The 23872-nt window shown below is 42.2% G+C and overlaps 1 protein-coding gene and 2 pseudogenes across 5 annotated transcripts in view; 2 read left to right on the top strand and 1 right to left on the bottom strand.

Annotated features, from left to right (window-relative positions):
- LOC147025509 (uncharacterized) overlaps positions 1-19522 on the top strand; it is a 71279-nt gene extending 51757 nt beyond the window's left edge. For 3 of the 5 annotated variants that reach the window (XM_085886999.1, XM_085886998.1, XM_085886997.1), the window contains 3 exons: positions 5749-5802; positions 13571-13621; positions 16816-19522. In XM_085886999.1, the coding sequence (XP_085743125.1) occupies positions 5749-5802; positions 13571-13621; positions 16816-18026 (1316 nt within the window). In that variant the 3' untranslated portion in view covers positions 18027-19522. Of the gene's footprint in view, positions 1-741; positions 812-5748; positions 5813-13570; positions 13622-16815 lie in introns of all 5 variants that reach the window. The other 2 variants (XM_085887001.1, XM_085887000.1) reach the window with 2 other exon arrangements.
- LOC147025510 (signal recognition particle RNA) lies at positions 2899-3039 on the bottom strand (annotated as a pseudogene).
- Positions 18039-19894, top strand: LOC147025508 (uncharacterized; annotated as a pseudogene).
- The last annotated feature ends 3978 nt before the right edge of the window (positions 19895-23872 follow it).

Raw genomic sequence — 23872 nt, 5'->3', positions numbered from 1 at the left:
ATATATATATATATATATATATATATATATATATATATATATATATATATATATATATATATATATATATATATAGACGTATAACAAGTTTATTTTGCATGTCAGGGGACCTTTAAGCAGCTCGTTTCCAAGCAGGTCCCGTCGAGGTGTAAATCCCCGGCATTTCTGTCTGCACGCATACTTAGGTAAATCGACAATTCGGTGATCAGACCTTGTCGCGCCCAGACAGAATAGTTGGCTTATTTACGGTGTGATTAAAGACATACCCGTAGCTGGATTTCGGCGTTGATCCGAAAGCTGCGACTAAGTTTGCCACGTCCGGTGGGCGTGCGGCTGCGATTAGCTAAAAGTGGTCGCTCGCACGCCGACGGGGCGGAAAACTCTCAAAAAAAAAATATATATATATATACACACACACACACACACACACACACACACACACACACACACACACACACACACACACACACACACACACACACACACACACACACACACACACACACACACACACACACACATATATGTATATTTACCTTCACCTAAGGAGAGGGTATTGCACTTGGGTCCGTTTGTTTGTTTGTTTTTGTCTGTCTGTCTTTGTTTTTGTCCGCAGAGAACTTTCGTGTTTTTATCCGCAACCGCTTGTCGGATTGAGATGAAATTTTCACCATAGCTGTGACTTCTCATGTAGAATGTTTTAATGATTATTATGATGTCATGCGTCACATGGTGTGGCAGCCATATTGGAAAAACTTTGGACCTCTGTATATGAAACTGCACCAAGGAAAAAATTGAAACTTGGCATATGGTAAGTTCTCCTCATGGGGAATTTGATTTTTTTTATGATGTCATAGGTGCCTACGTTATGACGTTAGAATTGTCTATGTAGAACGCTACATCTGATTTGCATGAAAATTTTTGAGAATCATCTGGGGATAAAATGGTCCACAGAAAAAAAAAATGATGATGTCATCAGTCATGTGATTTGGCAGCCATGTTGTTTAGAAATAATAAAATTTTAAAAACCTTCAAAAATCTTCTTCTCTGAAGTGGTTGAACAGATCGAGACAAAACTTTACATATATAACTGCCTATCCATGAGGAACAAAAGGTTCACACATATGATGTCATAGGTCACATGGTTTGGCAGCGATATTAGATTAGCCCTAAAACCTATAAAATATTCTCCAGAATGGCTGGACAGATCAAGGGGAAACTTCACAAAAATATTCCCCAAGCCTTAGGTGTACAAATTTGTTAAGGAGTCATTAATATGTCGCATGGTTTGACAGCCATATTGGATTGAAGAAAAATATTAAATAATGTTTTCTCTGGAACCGCGTGATCAATCGACATGAAACTTCACAATTATGATGAAGTAGTGATGGGAAATACATGTTTTAAAGTTCAACTTGATCGGACACATGGTCTGGCTGCCAGAATTTTTTTAGTTTTTTGATCTGGGCTCTGTTTTTTTTTTTGTTTTTGTTTTTTAAATTTGAGATAAGGCTCACTTGGCTGTGCCCAGATGGGTTTGAGGATAGAGGAGTAGCAGCTGAATGAAAATCCTATCCAGGTTCCTCCTGATGACTTCATCTTAATTTTTTGTGTGTTCGGGTTCCTTGTGATGATTCCAACGCAGGACTGTACCTATTTGGTCTTTCATTTCATTTGAATTGAATTTATTTTAATCCCATTCTGCATTAAATTGAATAATAATTTAAAAAAACATCATGGGTCAGGGTCAGGGTCAGGTGTCCAATCAAAGTGGGGTTACATAAAACAGGATGTCTTGGTATCTCATCACTGCCAGCAGTTATAAAGTGGTAGTTCTAATTATGACTCTTGTTAATTACGTAACACACCAGTACGCAAACGCCACATTAAATACACCACATAAAACTACACAAGCACCACACAAAACAAGTTCAGGTGATGGTCTGCAATTTTAAAGAAGAGAACCATTTCATTAAATTTTGTGATATTGCAAAGAAGGTATAGGACTATGAGTGGAGTTTAAACTCCCTCCCCCCCCCCCCGATGTTGTTGGTAGTACCGATCGTGTGCAGCCTTTTTGGCTGCTGGTTGCATCATTGGTTAGGGGCACGTCTATGCCGCTGATGCAGTGCCCCTATTACCAGTCCTCTGGTGCTCATTTTGCCGACCTCAGAAGGATGGCAGGCTGATTCAACCCCCTGGTGTTAATTTAGCAGCCAACAGGGCTTGAACTCAGGACCCCAGGATCCCAAGCCACCACCCTAACCACAACGCCAACGCCAGGCTTTGTTGATAGTTATTTGGTATTGAGTTTTTCCTGAATGTTTTGTTGTTTCTGGGTGAAGGAGGAGAAATATTTTGTTTTAATTTTTGTGGGAGGAGGGGAAAAGGATTGAGCTGAGGGTTCAGAAGTAACAATAACTGGAATAAAGAAGTGAAAATGAGGCTGAAGACAGAAGGGATGCACACTCGAATATCATAGGTCGGCTCAACTGAACTCGAGAGACGAACTAGACGATTTAACATAGCAGGACACTGTTTCGGACAGAAAAGTTGACGATAAACATGAAGAGCAAAACATAATGTAAATGGTCCAGGGAACTTAGCTGAGAAGAACTGGTTGGAGAGCGTGCCGATCAGTCGTCCACATTTGTCGATTACTGAACCTGGTTCTAATGGGGTCTAAGGATTCTAATAGGGTCTGAGGGTTATAATGAGGTCTAAAGAGTCTTTAGGGTTTTGAAGGGTTTAAAGGGTTGTTGTTGTTCGTCTTTCGGCTGCTCCCGTTAGGGGTTGCCACAGTGGATCATCCGTTATGATCCGCAAACTGATTTGGCACAGGTTTTACGCCAGATGCCCTTCCTGACGCAACCCTGGTTGCCTCTTATGACACGGGGATAAGGATTGGGTTTCGCCATGATTCCGGGCTGCCCTACACCCTCTCATAGCGTGGCCCAGCGCAGAGCTCCCGTCCTCAAGCGATCCTCCAACCCAAGCCTCCGAGTAGCCGGATTACAGGCGCACGCCACTACGCCCAGTATGGTTTAAGGGGTCTGTAATATAAATAATATAATATATAATGAAACTATTACCGAACCGGTTCTAATGGCGTCTCAGGATTCTAATGGGGTCTGAGGGTTCTCATGAGGTCTAAAGGGTCTTTTGGGTTTTAAAGGGTCAAGGGGGTCTTTCTGGTCTAAGTAGTCTAAAGGTCAAGTGGTCTAAAGGGTGTAAAGGTCTTCAGGTGTCTAAATGGGGTCAATGGGTCTCAAGGGTCAAGTAGTGTAAAATGTTAAAAAGGTACGTTCCAATGGTCTGAATTAACAGATGTAGTCATGGTCCAATTACATAATGAATAAATGTTTTCACGTTCAAACGAAACGTAGCTAATAGACATACTCAGATGGGTCGACCAAAGCTTCACCTCAATGAGGGTTCACCGTCCGCCCATGTGTTTTTGTTTTATATACAGAAAATAGATATAGATTGTTACGTGGAAGGGGGTGGAGGGGTACATAGCTCGACTGCGGTAAGTGTAACATGGACCGTGTGTTTCGAAGAGGTTAGATTGCCATGTATCAGGGAACAGAGTCTGTTGTTTTGTTACACATGATGCTTAGGAGGCAGTGTATGTAACTTGGAAACAGGGGAGGCAGTGTAAGGTTGTAAAATGGCTGAACTTGTGTAAGGCTAGGTGGCTCGGGAGGAGGGGAAAATATAGAACCCGTTTTCATTTATATAGAAGCGGCTCGGACTGCCACATTCTGCCTGGCCAATGTGTGTGAGCCATGATGGCGAAATAGGTTGTACGGCCTGGAAGAAGACCAGAAGACTGTTATTTTTATTGCAGCCGCCCCTCGGGCGGGACGGCCCGGAGTATGGATCTCTCACAATTTTAATCAGGAAACCAATGACAGTGGCAGGAAAAGGCGGTTCCGAAGTATGGAGGGCGGACCAGAAGGTGGGGGTGAAGCAAGGTCGGGACATCATGCAAGAGTCATGGGGACTGGTGCTGAACTTTAAGCCATTAATCATCATTCACTTACCTCTGCTTGGCTACCATTTTTTCTTTCCTGGTCTTCCACCACATCATCTTCCTTTGCCATTCGAGCACATCTTCTTTCTCTGTCTTTGACTGTATCATTCCGGCAAAACTGCCCATCCCAAGCAGCACTTTGCTTGTGCGCCAGCGACCTAAATATACCAGTTGGTTTGTGCCATCCAAGACCTCGCTTGCTCCATTGTTCTTTATGTGCATCAGTATTGTCGGCGCCTTTGTAGGGTATATTTTTATTAATTGTGCATAAGTTTGTGTACCTCCTCATATATATCTACAGGGCGAGTCATAAGTCCCAGTACACAGTTTAGCTGCTTAAACAAGATTTGTTTTCACCTTCCACCAGGATGTGTCATAAGCCCCAGGAGTAAAGAAAATATTACAGTAATAATAGTACTACAAAATAACAGGAGTAATAATAAAATATTACATTATTATATTACATAAACCCCAAAACACTCCTCAAAGTCTTCTTGCACCTGTTTCATTGTCTTGTTTGCGTTTCTCCTCTCGTGGTACCACACCACTGCGACCAGCCTCTCATCCACTGTAAATGGACTGGTGTCTGCCATCTTAATTTCATGTATTATTTGTATTATCTGAAAAAAAATGAGTATAAATACATGGTTTTAACAAATCTTGTACAAGCAGCTAAAACGTGTCCTGGGGCTTATGACTCACCCTGTACGTCCCTTGATCGCTTGATCCATATCATTTATGATGTCTTGTCTGTCCTCTTCCTGTACTTTTCTTTATCATAAACACCCTCATAATTATGAGACATCTTCCTGTCCGTTGCCTCTTGGGTGTGTTCCGCCGCCTGGTTTGGTTTTTATTAAATAATCCTTGGGGAACAGTAATGTAACCATAAATTGAAATATCTGAATGCAGTAAGAGACCATTTCGGAAAATCCGTGAGGCATTCACAAGACTTCTGATGTTGAGCCAAACATGTTAGTGAGCCTCAGACATGACAATATCAAGTGAATGGAATGAAAACTGACGATTGATGTGACCTTGACCTTTGACCTATTGACCTCAAAAATAATGGGCCTCCAGCTTGTCACTACCTCTCCCAGGTGCAAAAGTTGCATGAAGGTCTGAGTTTAAAAATCTAACCGATAGGCCATTGACGTGCAGTACCAGAGTTGGTGACAGAATACCAGATCAGACAATTTCCAACAGTTGTTTAGGGTCTTAGGGACATGGTGTCTTTGTGGTCTAAACGGTGTAAATGTCATCAGAAGTCTAAGGGGTATATACTTCCCAATCTTCAATTTCGCAAGTAACAAACAGTGGTGAACACACAACCTCCTCCACCTAAGGTGGCTGAGGAAACAACAATGATGTCATAAAGTTTGATCAAACTAAATTCATTGTTTCTCATCCACATTTTCTCAAATTACAAGTGTTCATTCAAATCAGTCCTCTCACCCTGAAGTTGTTCACTCATAATGTCTCAAATTATTTGTGCACTTCACAGAGCTCTGCAGATCATTCGTGTCCTTTTAAATGCATGCTTGTAGCGGAGCACCCATCCAGCTTCTATTGTTTTTGGTAAAATGTGGAGAATCTTGGAATCTTGGGGAAAGTTCAGGGTATTGCTCATTGTAAAATTGTCTGATTTCTAAATTTTGGATCTTGTCTGTACACAAACTTTATTCCTCGTCTCTAATGTGATGTGTTTGCAGATCTTCACGTTATAAAGGTTGAACCTGAAGCTTTGGACGCTGTGGATCAAAAAGGTGATGAGAGGTTTGGACACGCTCTTTAAATTTATTTTGTTGCCTTTCGTTTTGTGAATCACTTTGTGGAAATTATACGGTAATGCTGAAAGTATCCATCATCATTGCTACTGGATGCTGTGCTTTTTCCATGAAATTCCACCAAGAAGAGGGAGTAGGCGTATTTGGGGGAGGTCACGAGTGGATGGTTATTCAATCAAAAATTTCACATTTATATATTCCCAGCATTGGGTACCCGGCATTACCTGGTGCTGCACTAATCCTGTTGGCATTTTGAAGAAGTCAAATTGTTGTTACCTCCACCACTGAAGGTGAAGGAGGTTATGTTTTCACCCCTTTCTGTCTGTCTGTCTGTCTGTTTGTTTCTTGCAAAATCGAAGATTTTTCAAGTGTATTGATCAGTCGATTTTGTTATTCTGTCTGTCTGTTTGTTGAAAATCCACAATTTTCATCCGATTGACTTGAAATTTGAAAACGATTTATAGTTCAGGTCAATGAATTCAACGACCGAATTATTTTTAAGGTCAACATAGGCCAAAGGTCAACAACTGACGTGAGATTTCTAAATTCCTCAATTTTCATCCAATTGACTTGAATTTGAAGAACATTTTTTTATATCAGGTCAATGAATTCAACCAACTATTCGTTTTGAGATCAACATTGGCCCAAGGTCATCAACGAAGGTGGTATTTCTAAAGTCTTCAGTTTTCATCCCATTTGAAGAGGATATATATATATATATATATATATATATATATATATATATATATATATATATATATATATATATATATATATATATATATATATATATATATATTTCAGGTCACTGAATTCAACCACCAATTATTTTTGAGGTCCACATCGGCCAAAACGTCAACATAGGCCGGATTTCTAAAATTGTCTATTTTCATCCGATTCACTTGAAATTTGAAGAGGAGATGCATATTTCGTCATTGAATTCAACCAGCCAATTATTTTTGAGGTCAATTTTTTTTAATGGATTTTGCAAGTATCGTGTTCTGCACGACGTCTTCTTCTTGTTTGTTTGTCTGTTTGTTTGTTTGTGTACAGGATATCTAAAAAAATTGTGCACGGATTCCGAAGAAATTTTGTGGGCAGGTTGGGTGTGTGACAAGAATGAAGTGATTAGCTTTTGGTGAAGATCCGGATCCGGATCAGACTACTGGAATTTTAAAGTGATTCTTCACCATTGAGAGATAGGGCCAAAAACGATATCGAGCACGATATTTCAAAAAGTTGTGACGGATTCGGATGAAACTTGGTGGACACGTTGGAAGTGTGACAAGGAAGAATTGATTCGATCTCGGTGAACATCCGAATCTGGATCTGGATACAAGAATTTTTACATTGATTCTTCACCATTGAGAGATTGGGCTCAAAAACTATATTTTGCATGATATTTCAAAAATGTATTGAGCCAGATGTGTTCTCATGGATCAGGCATTACGGGGCAGAGGTATGCACTCTACCGAGTACCCTTCGAGTTTGTTTTTGTTTTTTTGTGGAGGAAAAAAAAATCACTTTCCTTCACCCACAATTGAATGGGGTTGGGGATCATATAATGTTTCCTTTCACATAGCTACAAAGGCTGAGGCACCACAGAATGATGAATTTTTTAATGTTTTTTTGCCAAGGCACTCCTCAGCACTCACTGATGAACCTCTGCAAGTTTTATGAAGATCTGTTTGGCCATCTCTGAGAAAAAGGATGACACACACACACATACACACACACACACACACACACACACACACACACACACACACACACACACACACACACACTACTTTTTGTGTGATCAATAATTAAATCACTTGAAACAACTGAAAATATTTTTTCTCCAATGTTATGTTCGACCTGTGGTCAATTGTATAAATCAGTTGTGCAACAAAAATTCAACCTGGTCTCTGAAGTTGTCCACAGACCAAGCATCCTCTGTCGTTTCAATTGATTCCTTGAAAAGTCACAAGTCTCTCTGACTCTCTGTCTCTCTCCCTCTCTCCCTCTTTCCCTCTCTCCCTCTCTCCCTCTCTCCCTCTTTCCCTCTCTCCCTCTCTCCCTCTCTCCCTCTCTCCCTCTCTCCCTCTCTTTCCATCATCTCAACACAAACTCATCTCAAGTCATCCCCCATACAAGAACATGATCTTTTCTTCACCCGTTAAACTACCCCATCACTCCCAAAATGTTTCTTATGTATGTGAGCAATGTCAACAGTTATGTGAGGGTGAGTGCTCCGCAACTGAAGGCCAGACGTCTTCAGGGCCTGCTCAAAAAGTCTCTCTTTTGTCACTGAACCTTCTTTTTTTTTCTGCAGTCTTCAGCTGCTGGAGGCAACTCACCTTAACCCGGCATGCCATATGCCGTCCCACAGGCCATTTGAAGAGGTAGCCAGGCTGCCCAATGCAGTCTCTGGCTCCCTTGTGCAAGAACAGGGAGGTAGTCGGCTGCCCAATGCAGTCCCTGGCTCCTCCCTGAAATGAACTGGATGCAAGAAACGGTGCACGGGCTGCTCAATGCAGTTCCCGTGGTGTGGTTGCCTGCAGGGCAGTCCTTGCAAACACTGGACGATCCTGGCGCACATGCTGATGGATGATGAAGACAGGGGCAAATGCAAATAGGGTAGCAGGCATGTGGTTATGGCAGAGGCAGGTGAATAAGGCATGGCAAGGCAAGGCCATGCGGAACAGGCGATACAGCACAAGCAGGCCGGCATGTGAAGCTGGCCGGCCTCTAGGATGGTCCGCGAGGTTCCGCGGAGGGATTGCGGTGGTGCCGGCTGCTCCAAAAGCGAGCTCGGACCTACCCTACTGTCTCCCCCCCCCCCAACCTATCGCCTTTGCCTGTCTCTGTCCATACCCACTCCCTTAATTTGCAACACAACACCAATTTAGCCCCTTTCTCTTTTTTATTTATTTTTTTTGCCTTTTTATAATTCCGTCTCCCTAACCCACTTATTGTCCTTGTCCGGCTAACCTATCCTGTCAACCTAGCCTACTCCCAACCCCTACGTTCCCTTTCTGGAGGGGAATAGGGAGAGACTAACGTCCTGTCTCGAGGCCCAAGGAAGCCTCAGAATGGCCTCCTACAGAGTTCAGCAATCTTACCCAAGGTGGGTCCAGCGGCCTACAGAGAGCAAAGGGATAGATGGTGCGAAGGGGTACATTTCCTAACTATCCTACTTTTTATTAACTTTAAACTACCCCGGGGCTTTCCAAAATGCCTGACACTTTAAACTATCGGTTCTAGAAACCATGATTCCCATTGCCTGTGTTGGTGTCCATTATAAATTTGGGCCTAGCCCTCAAATTTTCACTTGTGCCCTTGCACAATTGCATGGCTGGGCAGCGTGGCTCATTGGCAGGGATTCCCCCTCTGCCGAACTCTAACTATGGCACCCCCGGGCCCTGAGGCTGTCTCCGAGCCTACCTGCTCCCTCTGAACATGGGGGTTTGCCCTTCCTGGCATTGCCCTCCTTCCATGCCCATGTGGCATCTTTGGTGCTCCGGGTCCCGTTCCTCGGGTCGCCCGTGCCCAGTACACTATCCAGGTCCCTTGGACCCTTGGCCTACTCTGGCCGACTACTTTGGTGCCCGGGGTGCCCACTACTCGGTACTCACCTTCCCAAGCCACGCTCCCAGCCGTTCAATTTTACTCCTGCACCCCTCCAAATGGGTATCGTGCCTTCACTCAACACCAACAACAAAACGACCTCCATTTGGTAAATTTAATTAACCCACTAACTAACATTAAACTGACCCTGGGGTCACTTGAGTGGGATTCACTCTTCCCCCCACTCAGTCATTCGCACCATGCATTCCACATTCGCTCCATTAACACTTGGGCCTACTGACCCATACTCACTCACTCATTGTACACATTTTTCATTTCACACCAACACTCCACACTGCCATTCTCCTAACTAAATTCCCTTAACTAACTCGTGCTCCCTCATCGTCCCTTAAACTAATGCACGTTCCTTTTAATCTACGTAGCTAAGCTACTTCCCCACTACACATTCCATGTCTGTCTATGTCTCCAAAAATCCATTTCCCATTCTAAATCTGACCTAAAATCCCTCCAACTAACCCATTCCATGGGCTCCATGAGGGACAACCCATGTCCCCATGAAGCCAGTCTAACTATTGCTAACCCTTCCCACTAACTAGTGCTCCTATGCCCAAACAACGGGTCATGTACTTGAAGCGAGGCTTCCCCCCTCCCCCCTCTGCAGCGCCATGGTTTACGGCACGCCCGTTCGTCCTTATGGGCGATACCAACATCCGCTCCGATGACCGATCCGTGCAGCCATGACGTCACCCTGCACATCCCAACAAGTGCTCGCATTCGCGGGATTCCCCACGTGGGAGACTGTGCGCTGTTTCCCCGGCATTCGTGCCGCGAGATCCCCGGCGATGACGTCACTTGCGCACCGAACCTGCGTGGCTTGCCGTGCAGGTTAGCACGAGCGTATCGTCCCGGGAACCCACTCCGCACGTTCCGCGCACAAAACACGCAGCATGCAGCACGTGATGCCCCGCACATGCGCTCACGTGGGAACCCGGGTGTTCCAAATTCATTCAACACTCGCCGCCATTTTAACCGTCCACGCGACAGTCTTTCCCGAAATGCGGGACATTCCTGTGCCGAAATCCATCCACGAAGAGGTGCGCGCAAGGTCCATTCGCGAAATGCTGAACGGGCCTCGTACGTGGCATCTCGCGGGACCGGCGCGGTTACCGGAATAACCCTATGCGGTCCTCCAGGCTCACCATTCGTGTCTCCTGTCTGGATCCGTCTGTGTTTCACGCACGCATGCTATTGCACTCACGCATGCGATTGCACTCACACATGCGATTGCACTCACGCATGCGATTGCACTCACGCATGCTATTTCACTCATGCTATACTCACCTTTCGACACTCTTGTACCACTCGTACTCTAACCCACATACACCGGGATATTCACTTCGGGGAATCGTGTTAACTCAAGGGATCTCTTTACCCCCCAAGCTGCGCATGCACCCTTTAACAGCACTCATCCGCTCCACCCCGTTCGGCACGACCGGACCCACCTCGTCGCAATACGCCTCAAGGGAGCATACTTCCTCCCGCCGTTCCTGAAGGAGGCTATCCTGCTGCTCGCACCGGGTCATGATACATTCCCCAAGCTCGACCCCATTGTCCCCTCTGAGCTCTACCTGTGTGTGTTTGTCTGTAGTTTCATCCAATTCACCCTCTATCTCCTCTATCTCCGTCTCCGTCACCTCGTTTATTATTTCCATTTCTTACTGGCTCTTCGTCTCTGTCAATTCTTCCGTCTCCGTCACCTCCCCTGGTTCTTCCGTCGTCCCCTCGTGTCTCACCTTACACGTCTCGGTCTGCCCAATTACCGTGACGGCATCTCTCGTCCCGACCTTACCCGTCTCCATCGCGGGCCAGACACATTGCACGCTCCATGTCGGTTCGGTCCCTCTGCCACGTGGCGCCGCCATGATGCAATCCGCTGTCGACGTTTCGCCATGCGCAATCGCCCTTATTGCCTTTTGCCCTGCCTGGAGGTTCAACCCCATGCTCTGCATCTCACCCCGCTGCGTTTGCATATCGCCCTTCATTGTTTGTATATCGTCCCTCAATGCCTGCATATTCGCATCCATTTTGTCATTCGTTGCTTGTAAATCACCCCTCATGTCATACATTTTGCCGTTCATTCCTGCCAGCATTGCCATCAACTGGCCCATGTCAAATGCACTTGGCAGAGCCGATTCGGCAAGGATCGAGGTGGGGGGGGTTGACGGAGGGGGCGCTCTTGCGCCGCCTCTCGCACTGTGCCCATTATGACCTCTGGGTCCGGTTGTGGGGGGTGGTCAACCTGCATGGCGGTGGTGTCCTGGACCATGGGTTCATCTACACTATTACCACTACCCACCTGCCTCAGTTCGTCTTGGCTAGACATTTTGCGTGCTAGGAATAAATTAAAAACGCTCGCATTTTTGGGGAACGGGGTGGGGGAGGGGAGGGTTTGCTCCGCACTCCCCTGATCCGACCCGTAAATTTCTCTACAGAGGCCGAGGGGCCGAATCGTACTCCCGAACACCAATGTTGCAGGGCCGGGCGTCGGCCGCGAGCACGACCGCTAGATGGAGCTGCAGAGTCGGTTCGACTGATCGCCCGGAATTTATATCGTACCTTTTCGGAAAAGTACGGGTCCCTTATTGGACCGAAGTTTGCCAATAGACAGACCACGTGGGGTGGGGTCGATTGCCAATTTCAATTTACCTAAATACCCATGTGGTCCAACCTACCGGGGAAATTCACCCTCGACGGCCCCCGTACAGAACGAGCCGCTTAGTGTACCCGTTCCGTGTGCGATCCGAGAGGTTTGTTCACCGAGATCCGTCGGTCCCAAATATCCCGTTACAATGGCAACGGCCTGGCTAATTTTCCAACACGCAGTACGCGAAGCCAATGAAGGAATAGACACGAACGAGCTGAAACATTTCACAAATGGAGATGTTTGTTTACAATGGGGGGATGGGGGGATGGGGGGATGAGGGGAGCACATAAGGGCAGAGCTAAACCGAATATTAATAAATGCACGTATATACAGGCAAAAAGCACAAATGCTATTCACTACTTAGCTGACTGGCATCACGAACACACATACGCACACACCCAAAGAAGTGGTGGCTACAGCCTTTATTGAGGCCTTCAGCTCGGAGGGATAGGACGAGCTGAAGACCAGGGTCTAACTCGGACCTGTCCACCTAGTGTGGTCTTCGCATCGACCCGGGCACCAGCGAGAGGCAAGCCGAACCCAGACACCGGCGAGCGACCCTTGCGGTTCTTGTGGGGGGATGGTGTCCCTCAAGCTCGCCCGTTCGCCGAGAGAGGCACGGCGTCCCACCCTTGCGGTCCCTGTCGGGGACTGGCGTCTCTCGAGCTCTCGATGGTGAGGAGGAGGGAAAAGACGATGACCAAGACCAGCAGCCCAGGCTCCAGGCCAGCCCAGACCGATTGACTGACTCCCTTTTTATGCGCTCCGGCGCGGCTCGACCCCCCCCCCCCCACTCGGCGCTCCCCCCAGCGGTGGGTGGGGGCATGATCCCCTCCCCCCACTGAGCGCGTGGAAAATCCGGGAGCAGAGGGTTGTTGTTGTTCTCTGCAGAGCCGTAGTAATCCATTGCTGTCGTTGTTGCTGTCATTGCTGGTGGTGTTGCAAATAAAAGGAAATCCTAACGATCAAAAATAACTCACAGCGCATGAACATTTATTTACCCATTAGACAAGCGAAAGGAAACTATCTATAAACCACATACTTACCAATATAACTGATCTATAGGACCTGTATGTTGTGTGCTCATGGCTTCCAGATTCATAACAATAGTAACCCATTAATATGCCGTATATATCGAGTGCAATAGAATTTTGAACAATATAATTAAGCAGAAAAGTATTTTTTTGTCCACCATATTGGCAACGTTGGACCAACATTGGCAAATTGACTTATCTTTTACACCATATTGCCGAAATTGGACCGACGTTCGAAATCCGCTTGCAACTATTCCTACCTTTGCCGATCTATTGCCAACATTGGCCCAACGCCGGTGGCTATCTGAGTATTTTCCATGCATTAACACATTATTTTTTTTCCACGTCAACATTTTTTTATGCATAAATGCAATAAACATGTTTCTATTTCCTGACTTTGTAACTTTATCCCAATTTGGTGTCTGTTTTTTTTCAGTTTCCTTTGTGAAGATTGAACGACCTGATTGGGATGCTGTGGACACTGCAGGTAATACTATACTTGCTTTTCTTTTTCAATTCTTGTTGAGGTTCATACCTGCTCATTTATACGTGTGTGTGTGTGTGTGTGCGTGCGTGCGTGCGTGCGTGCGCACGCGCGTGTCCTCCATAACTCCAAAACCATTCCACCCAGTGGCCTGTAACTTTGCATGCACACGAAGACAACTCCAAGGGGGTGCATGAGTGAAAATTGGGTGTTTGGGCTAATTAAAACACCCCTTTTGAAGATGATTAACGGCCTTATTTTATGACTGATGCGGTATGCTTAGACATTGTAAGCAATAATGAAGCTTGCCTCCCCATCGTCTCAGGTCAGCCATCTGCATTTGATTTTTCATTTATTTATATTTTCACATACGGATACTTTCCGATGGTTCTGTGATTTTTTTTTTCCTTTGTGTATCGGCTTTGATGTCCATCCACGCAAAATTGCTGTGCTTTCCCATTGTCTTTGGTCGCTCACTTACATTGTTTTTTTCATATATTTATATTTTCATTTATGGACGCTTTTTCCAACGATTCTGTGATTTCACCCAGTGTATCGGCTTCGATGGCCATCGACACTCAAAATTTCAGCTTTCTATGTCACCCGGAAGATATTGATCTTTATTATCAGTGAGTCAGTTGTTATAATGAGCTTTATATATTAGATAGACTAGCGGGGTATGCTTACACATTGTAAGCGATAATGAACCGTACTTACCCATTGTCTCGGATTGCTCAATTGCATTTTATTTTTCATTTATTTATTTTCATTTATTTATATTTTCATTTATGGACGCTTTTGAACGGTTCTGTAAATTTACCCGGTGTATTGGCTTTGATGTCCATCAGCACACACATTTACCGTGCTTCCCCATCGTCTCGGGTCACTCACCTGCATTTTTTCCCCGTTTATTAATTTTTTCATTTAGTTCTTTTAATTTATTTATATTTTCATTTACAGATGCTTTGTGCCAGTGCTGTGATTTTTTTTTTTTTTACCCAGTGTATCGGCTTCAATGTCCATCAGCACGCAAAATTTCAGATTTTTGCATCAGCCGGAAGGTACTGATGTTTAATATCAGTGAGTCAGTGGTTAGAATGAGCTTTATAATATTTGATATCCTATCAGGCGCATCCACAGCCACCTTGCTCTCGATTGAGTTTGGAGGATCGGATCACATGGATTAAATAACTCGAAATTTGGAGTGAAATCTGAAAATGTTAAGAAATAGGCGATGTTTAGTTTTTTGCCATTACCAATCAGCTTGCTGTTGCTTGCCAAGCCAGCCATTCCTTATCAACCATTTAATTGGAGTACTTGCTTAAGTGCTTAAGCCTCTTGCCGAGCGCCCTCCAGTCGACAGCGGAACAGCTCTTGTCCCTATCGGGATGTACATTCGGCATTTGCTACACGGTAGAGGTACATGTGGGTCGATTTGGGTTTGCAAAGGGACTCTCCGCGGCTATGTGTATGCCGGCATGCTTGGTTATGATCGCCGTGGTGGCAAAGCTTCATCCCGTATCTTATGATTATGATGGGTGGTTGATGTTTTTTCTTTTATTCTCAGCAGTATACGAGTGACGACATTTTCCTTTGTTTGTCCTTGTGACGGTATCTAAAGCAATTGGTTATTTTATATGACTCGGTGTGCCTTACAAAGGTTATATGGTTTCTCTTTGTGAGTTTCAAAGCAAAATACTTGATGACACCCGATTTCCGAGCCGTTTGCCGTATTAACGTGTTTTCTAAATGACATAGCCAATTTTTTTTCCACCCATCACACGACGATTGGCAACACATCTTTTTGAAACGTCGACAATGCAACATTGCTTTTTTAAATTTGTTTATTGAAATTCCTCCTAAACAAGGGTGAAAGCTCCTCAAGGTTTTGGGGTTGTATGCAGTACATACTGTCGTCGGTAATCACACTGACTCCAATCTGCCGATTACAGAAAAATTGATGATATTGGCCAAGCACTTGTTAGTTATGAAAACATTCGAGAATAAAAAGTATGGCTTTTAAATGTTTATGACTTAACCATATAGTAGGTTTTAATCGTATCGTTTGCACACTTTTGAATGGGCAGCCATTTTTTTCTCCCCGTGTCGTCACGACATGTGGAGTACTGTCATACTCCATGATAATTGTAATCGTGATTATGAGCGTGTTTAGACATGCTCATTGAAACACTGAACATCCACCACTGCATGTAGTGTTCTGTGTAATTCTGCCTCAAGCTGGCCATCTTTGTGGCACACGACCCCGGCATGTGTGATTCCCAGCCAACATTGCGTGTGGTCTTAGATGGAGGCCATCCTCACAACGCTGTGGCTGGAATACATGCAAAAAAGTGAAAGGAAACTTTTGAAGGTGGATAAGGAGATGTAGAATTTTTGTCTCTGTCCTCAGCATGGTGGTTGTGGAGAAGCTTTTTGGAAGCTTTACGACTACTTCTCATGGAGAAGCTTTTGCATACTTCATGCAGAACAAGGACAATAGGAGGCGTTGGATTTTTTTTCTTTTAAATACCCACGTTTTTTGAAGAAAACAAACTGTAGGGAGTGGGGATATTATCATCGGCTTGGTCTGTATATGTCTGTCCATCACACTATCTTCTAAACGGTTGTGCAGAAATTCACCAAACCTGGAAGGTATGATCACCACATGGCAGGACGAGCAGTATCATGTTGCCCTACACATTGTAAATGCAATCAACATTGGGGGACGCATGCTATATGTGGCGATGTTTTTATATTTTTTTAAGTTATTTGGATTTGCCTGCTGGTTCATGCCCCTGGAGTGGGGACTTTGGGTCACAGGGGCCAAAATCGAAAAAAGATTCAACTCAAAATTTGATATTGGGTCATTCCTGGTGGATCTGTTTGCCAACTTTAAACTTTGCTTTTGACGGGAAGTGTGGGGAATTGCGATAACACGCCATCAACTTCGCTCTTGTTTCTTCACGGAATGTTGTGGGGGCTTGTCTTTTTTTCAATACTTCAAACTCAGTGTTTCTCAAAAAATCAGTTTGTTTCAGAAATGTTGGGTAGTCGAGATATCAAACTTTGTAAGTGTGCACTTCTTGTATTTATGTGGAATAAAGATAATTTGTGTTGAACTTTGAATGACTTTATTAACCAAATCAAATTCATGTCTGTGACCTTTTTCCCCCACTTCATTCCGCTCCCCTTCTCAGACAGTAAAACTGAGCATACTCAGAAGAATTCTGACACGAGTGTTCCCGGCTGCAGTCCCGATGTCCAAGTCAGACTTCACACAGAAAAGCAAGAAGTGCAACCATGCAACAAAAAACCTAAACGCAGCCTTAATTGCACTAGAACTGGTTACTTTAACAAGTTGAGTAAACTTGGTGAAAAATCCAGGGCTTCCAAGAAATTCTCCGACGCATCAAAGTTTATGCAAGAAAAGATGAAAGAATATCTGGTGGAAAAACCATATAAGTGCAAATTTTGCAACAAATCATTTTCAAAATCACGTTTTGTGAAATACCACATGCATGTTCATACAGGAGAGAGGCCGCACAAGTGTACAGTTTGCAACAAGACATTCACGCAGTCAGCCCATTTGCAGTCTCATGTTAAAATTCATACCGGAGAGGGGCCTTACAAATGCAAAATCTGCAACAAAACATTCACGCGGTCAAATCATTTGCATTCTCATATGAGAGTTCATACCGGCGAGAGGCCTTACAAGTGCACAATATGTAACAAGACATTCACGCGGTCAAGCCATTTGCATTCTCATATGAGAATTCATACTGGCGAGAGGCCTTACAAGTGCACAATCTGTAACAAGACATTCACACGGTCAAGCAACTTGCATTCTCACATCAGAATGCATACGGGAGAAAAGCCCAACAATTGCACCGTTTGCAAAAAGGCATTTTCACATGTGAGTGATTTGAAACGGCACGTCAGGATTCACACTGGAGAGAGGCCCTACAACTGCATGTTTTGCAAGAAGACATTTTCACAGTTGAGTAATTTGAAACAGCACTTTCGGATTCACACCGAAAATATTCACATTCACAATATAGAAAACAAAGCATTTCAACCGAACACGGGAATTACATACAAAAAGGAAAAGACGGCATTGCTATTCAAGGTGTCGGTACCCGGTGAGTTTGGCACAAATAACACGGAGATCATGAAAATAACCAAGCACCAGGATCTGAAAAATGAAGTCAAAAGAATCTGGAAGCTGAAGAGTGCCGACATTGTGCCAGTGATATCTGGAGCAACAGGTGTTATAAAGAAGAACCTGACTGAGATTTTGAAAACTCTACCAGGGATTATTACTACAAACAAGCTACAGTTGGATGCTGTCCAGGGTTCATTGCCAATCCAGAAAACAACAAAACTTCACAACTTGGTCCTCGAAACGTGATCCTTTACCGAAATGGAGGTGGATACATTGAGTCCTGGGTGAACTGTGTTCCACCTTCTGGGAGAGGTCCTGGGAAAAGTCCTGTTCTACCTACTGGGAGCAGTCCATCGAGTTCTGGGAGTAGTCTTGGGAGAACTCTGTTCCACATTCTGAAACCCATAAATTGAGAATACAACCAACGAGAAAGGCCATACCAGTGCACGTTTTGCAACAACACATTTCTACAATTGAACCATTTCCATTCTCATATTGAAATTCATACCGAAGACTGGGCTTACAAGTGCACAATCTGTAAGAAGTTGTTTTTGGAATCCCCTTCTTTGACATAATACATCAGAATCCATGCAGGACAAAGGCACAACTACACACTTTTCAAAAAGGCATTTTCAGGTTTGAGTGATTTGAAATGGCACATTAGAATTCACACCGGAAAAAGGCCCCACCAGTGCACGTTTTGCAACAATACAAGACATTGATATGATTGATCAGATGGCAATCTCATATTACAATCTGCACTAGCGAGCAGCCTCACAAGTGTAACATTTGCAGCAAGTGGTTTCCACAATCAACATGTTTAAAACCTCACATGATAATGCATACAGTGAAAATGGCTGCATGATTGTATGATGAGTAAGTAACAAGACATTTTTACATTAGAAAGATTAAAAAAGCCGACACGAGAATTCACACAAGAGATCAATCCAACGGAAGAAGAAACAAAATTGAGAGGAACAAGTAAAAGACTAGGCAATAAGAAGTGAATGGTCAAATGTGGAATTTCCACCAATGCCACAATGGATGGACATGACACACTTGAGATATGTGTCACAGCACGACTTTCAAAGAGGACGAAACTTTCACTATCCACAAAATGTTTTACAAAAAACAGTCAATCCCAAGAATATACTTGCCAAGAAGAGGAGGTTGCAGCGACCTCATAGAACCCAACCGAGGGCACATAAGGACCACTCTTGGATAGGCCAAGTAAGTGAAAAAGCTCAACAATCCACCAAATCAAAATTTGTAAATGAACATGAACACACGAAGCCATAAAAGGTATCCCTAACTCAACTTGAATTTTTTTCTAAGAACTGGTGTAATAAAATTGCCACACAGGAAATCAAAACAGAATGAATACAGCACCAATGACTACAAAGGAAAAGTATAGAAGGGAATATAAACAAATATAAAACTGACAATTGGGAGAATGACAAAAGAGCAAGAAAATTTTTTTAAAATTTGACAGATTGGAGATCGACATAAAGGCTCACTGAAGTGGCTAAGATGGTGGAGCGCATACTTCCATCAGGCTCAACAGTTTGCATTTTGTATCCCATTAATAAGCCAAATCTGCATCCGGACCTTCCCCTAAATCTAATCGGCTTGTTCTCATCACCTATCCTAATCATCCACCTCGTTTTGTCATATTCCGTCAACAACACAACACAACTACGATGCTCTGTATCATTTTCTTCACAAAAAAATCCAATCAATTTGTCCTTGTCATACATGAAACCTGTCCAAGTTTTGTCTGAATTCGTCCATAATGAAGTTCCTTTGAATAAAATGAAGCTAAAATCTCTCTTCCTTTCAAATCTTATAATTTGTAAGTTCAGAAACTGTTTGAAATGTTAATGATTTTAAAAAGCTCATTCGTCCATCTTTTGGTGTAACCCTTCTCAAAATGAGATTTCCACTTGTATATTTTAACAATTTCACCAACTTTAAATTTAGGTTTTCTCAAGTTTGTCTCTTTTTCATCTTATAATTTTGTAAATGCTGCTGATTGTTTTGATTTTGTTGAGAAATGGATTGTATTATTATAATCATCAACAATATCTTAAATAAAAGATATCGATTTTTGATAAGAGTTGAGTACATTTTATTTTTATAGAACCTCTCTTTCAAAATGTGATTACAACACTTGATCACTCCTGCTTTTCCTTCATTAAAAGTGGTGTATAATTCATACAATTATCTGTAAGAATTTTTTTTTCTGTTATAGTACAGTTAACCCATAAAATATTGTGGAATTACTTTCATGGAAAATGTCACAATATTCAAAACTGTGATTGTTAAAACCAATTTCCGATGAGAATAAGGGATTACGTTCCTGGGATTCCAGAAAATATGGAGTAAGGCAGCCAAAAAATAGACATCACAATCAAAATAAGTTTGTAAAATAAATATAAATTGGCTTTACGATGAAGTCTCCTGCTGTGATGAAGCAGATTAAACGTTCAGAGTTGATTAAACTGGCCCCCTCGCCCCCACAATTCCTCCCCGATTCATCCCTTAAATTATTTTCCTTGTAATCTATCATTATGTTTCTTTTATAAATCGTTCTGCAGTTCCGTAAACCAGTGAATAAATAAAATTAAAGGAATCACGAAAGTTTGTTGATCGATTTACACTTCGGCGCTGTTCCATTATTAATGGTGCGCAAAATGCTCAATAGTGACAGATAACCTTCACAGCTCAGGTCAAAAACCACAATTGGTCGAAATTAAACCCATATTCAAACCTGTGATATTTAAGGGTTTAGGCTACTGTATTTGGTTTCCTCATCAGATCATAATTTATAATTTATTCAGCTTCCTTTTACTTTTATTTAATATATGTTTGAAGGCTAACATTACAGCAATACCTTTTCTATTTTTTCAAAGGAACAACCCACGCATGTCTCGATCTTGAATCGATAACGGTTAAGGCATACTTAAATCCTCTATCATTATTAAGTTCAATTAAGTCAGCAGACCATATGTAATCAACCTTTCTTCTTTTAAATTTTGATTATTGGATTTTGTGATTCATCAGCAAATTGGTTTTGTTTAATTCTTCAGTCTTGATGACATCATTAGAGCTTAACTTTTTGGATTGCCCAGTCCCAATTTCAATTTAGCACTTGTCATCGTTTTCACAATAAACCTATCCATTTTTTTTTCTCTCAACATTGGATTTCGTATCAATGACAAATTCTCCAACTTTTCTCTGTCAGCTTCATGTTTTTCATCCAATCGTAATTGATATCATGTTTCATACAAACGTCATCAACCCTGTTTTTAGGTTTTCTCATGTCCTCGATGCATACTCCAATTGACTCATCACCACGACATGCCAGAACATTCCAAACATAAGCATATGTTATGGTGTGTGGTGTCCATTGTTCCCCGATATCTTCAAAGGAGAATTGTGGTGACTGTGGATGCAATTTTGTTTGTAGCGGTTATGTGAGGTGGTTGAAGCATTGCAGCAGCTATGGTGAGGTAAGCGAGCTTGAATTGATGTAGGGATTTTTATAAGGGTGTTGTGATTGTTAGAGGAAGGTGTAGCATTCTGGTTCGAGTACGGCAATGGTCTGAGGTGGTGGTCGGTTCGGGAATGGCACGAAGTTTGAATGAGGTTTTGGCGGCACATGCTAATAAGATGTCTCTTGTTACGATGCAGGTATGCATGTGTGAATGGAAGATCGTGTGTGCAGCAAAGTAAATAAAATTAAGGATAGAAATGGACTTACCTAAATGATTTTGTCTGTAATAAATATTGCCTAAATTTGTGATTGTCTAAATGATTTCCTAAATAAATAAAATTATAGACTCACAATGCATTTTGTCCCATGAACTCACTTGACATAAGGTAAGGGCTATCTAAAAAAGAATACTAATGAAATAACTGCCACAGGATAACTATATGTTGTACGCCATAGGTTAGGGAGAGTGCTGGGTTTGCACGACCACAATATATTCCCCATGACTATGAGATCAATTTCATGTGACATTTCATGTCAATTGATGAAGCGGTTCAACATAAATAATTTTTTTAAGATTTTCAATCAATCCAATATGGCTGCCAGACCATGTGACCTATTAATTATTCGTGAACACCCTGGTATCCCCAAGGTTTGGGGAACATCGGTGACGTTTCCCCTCAATCTGTCAAGCTGTTCTGGAGAAAGAAATTGTTAAAGGTTTATTCTTCAAAAAATCATAGCTGCCAAACCATGTGACCGATGATGTCATAGGTGAAGAACTTTTTGTTCCTCATGGATAGGCGATCATACCTGTGAAGTTTTGTCACGATTTGTTTGGCCATTTCGGAGAGAAGATTTTTGAAGGTTTTTATGTGAAGAACAAAATGGCTGCTGAACCACATGACTGATGACGTCATCAATCCCCCCCCCCCCCCATACAACTTAGCGCAAGCTGACCGTCCAAAATTTTCATACTGATTGGATCAAGCATTCGTCGTATGCAATTATGATGTCTTGACGAAAGCATCTCTGACATCAGAAAAAATATATACATCACACTTGTTTCACATGAGAAGTACTTCACATGTGCCAAGTTTCAATTTTGTCCATCAAGTGGTTTCGGAGATACAGAGGTCAAAAGTTTTTCCTTTTTTCCAACATGGCTGCCACACCACGTAACCTCTGACATAATGATGATTAAAACATTCTGCATGAGTACTCGCACCTTTGGTGAAAATTTAGTGTCAATCGGATAAGCAGTTGCAAAGAAAACGAGACCGTTACCATGGACGGATGGATGTACATACGTACGGATGGATGGATGGATGGGCGGATAACCTGCAAACAGTGCCACCGGCGACTTCGTCAGCGGAGGCATAAAAAGCTTTTCATAAAAATAATTGGATAAACTCAAGTATCTATAAAACACTTGAGTTATTTAACAAATTTTGTATTTTAAGCGTCAAAGTATCTATAAAATACGCCCCAGAAAATCTTCTTTTTTTCTTTTCGTATAAACATGGTGAATACAGCCCATTGTGATATATACAAACACTGCAAACATTTCAAGAAACACGATCACAAAAATGCATTCAATATATTTAATCCAATTCATCCACTGGAGTGAGAATCAAGGCATTTTAAAATTTGTAATAAAGGTGTGTTAAAAAAACAGTTTTTAAAATCATTTTCAATCACAGAAACAGAAGAATGAAGAAGAGATCCTCCAATTGAAAACTGACAATGGTTTTTAAAAAAAACAAATCAAAATAAGAACTTTTCGGTTTAAAACTCCAGAACCAAAATCAATAAAAACTCGAGCATACCTCAAAGTTGAAACACAAATCCAAACTTTCATTCTGGATATTTTGAATGAATTAACTAAACTAAGATATTATGCTGTTTTGATTGTGAATTTGAAATGTCAAAGATTGAAATGAAGAAACCAAAAAGGAGGAAGCCTATATGAGAACAAAATTCCATCAATTGATAACATTCCCTCAATAATTTTACGAAAAAGAAAGTAATGTTTTTGATGACGTGCAAGGATATGGATTAGGTGACGATGAAAATACAGTTGAAGGAAGAGCTTTCAACGCGAATTCAATATTTGTCTCAGACATACACATCCTGAAATCAAACCCTCTTGATGCTTCTTCATACATAGATTTTACCAAAAGAAAGAAATCTTTAACAGGTAGTTGTTAATATTAAAAAAAAACTAAATGTAACAAATGTTTTCTCTTTTCTATTCTCGCACACTACTGCCCATCGAAGTGGAATCCTGAAAAAGAGTAAGCTGCAATAATAATAAAATGTGAAAATATCTCAAAACTTGATGCATTTACTTTTCCGATGTCATTAAAGGATATTTCAAAATTTTTAAGAATTGATCAATGTATCCATGAACACATGGATTAAGCAATAAAATCACAAAGTCAGTGTTAAAGGTTTCAAATAAATATAACCAGAGAGTTGGTGTCAAAGCCCCCCAAATGCTCGCTTGTTTATACATTTATCGTTTTTAAAAGACAAGTCTAATAATATTTTTTATAAAGCATTGCAGTGAAGTCTGATCCAAATAATTTTAAAGCAA

The sequence above is a fragment of the Eptatretus burgeri genome, chromosome 6 (assembly GCF_056783735.1).
Source record: "Eptatretus burgeri isolate ZD-2024b chromosome 6, Ebu_testis_v1, whole genome shotgun sequence".
Taxonomy (NCBI): domain Eukaryota; kingdom Metazoa; phylum Chordata; class Myxini; order Myxiniformes; family Myxinidae; genus Eptatretus; species Eptatretus burgeri.
This window is presented reverse-complemented; position numbering and strand designations above follow the sequence as displayed.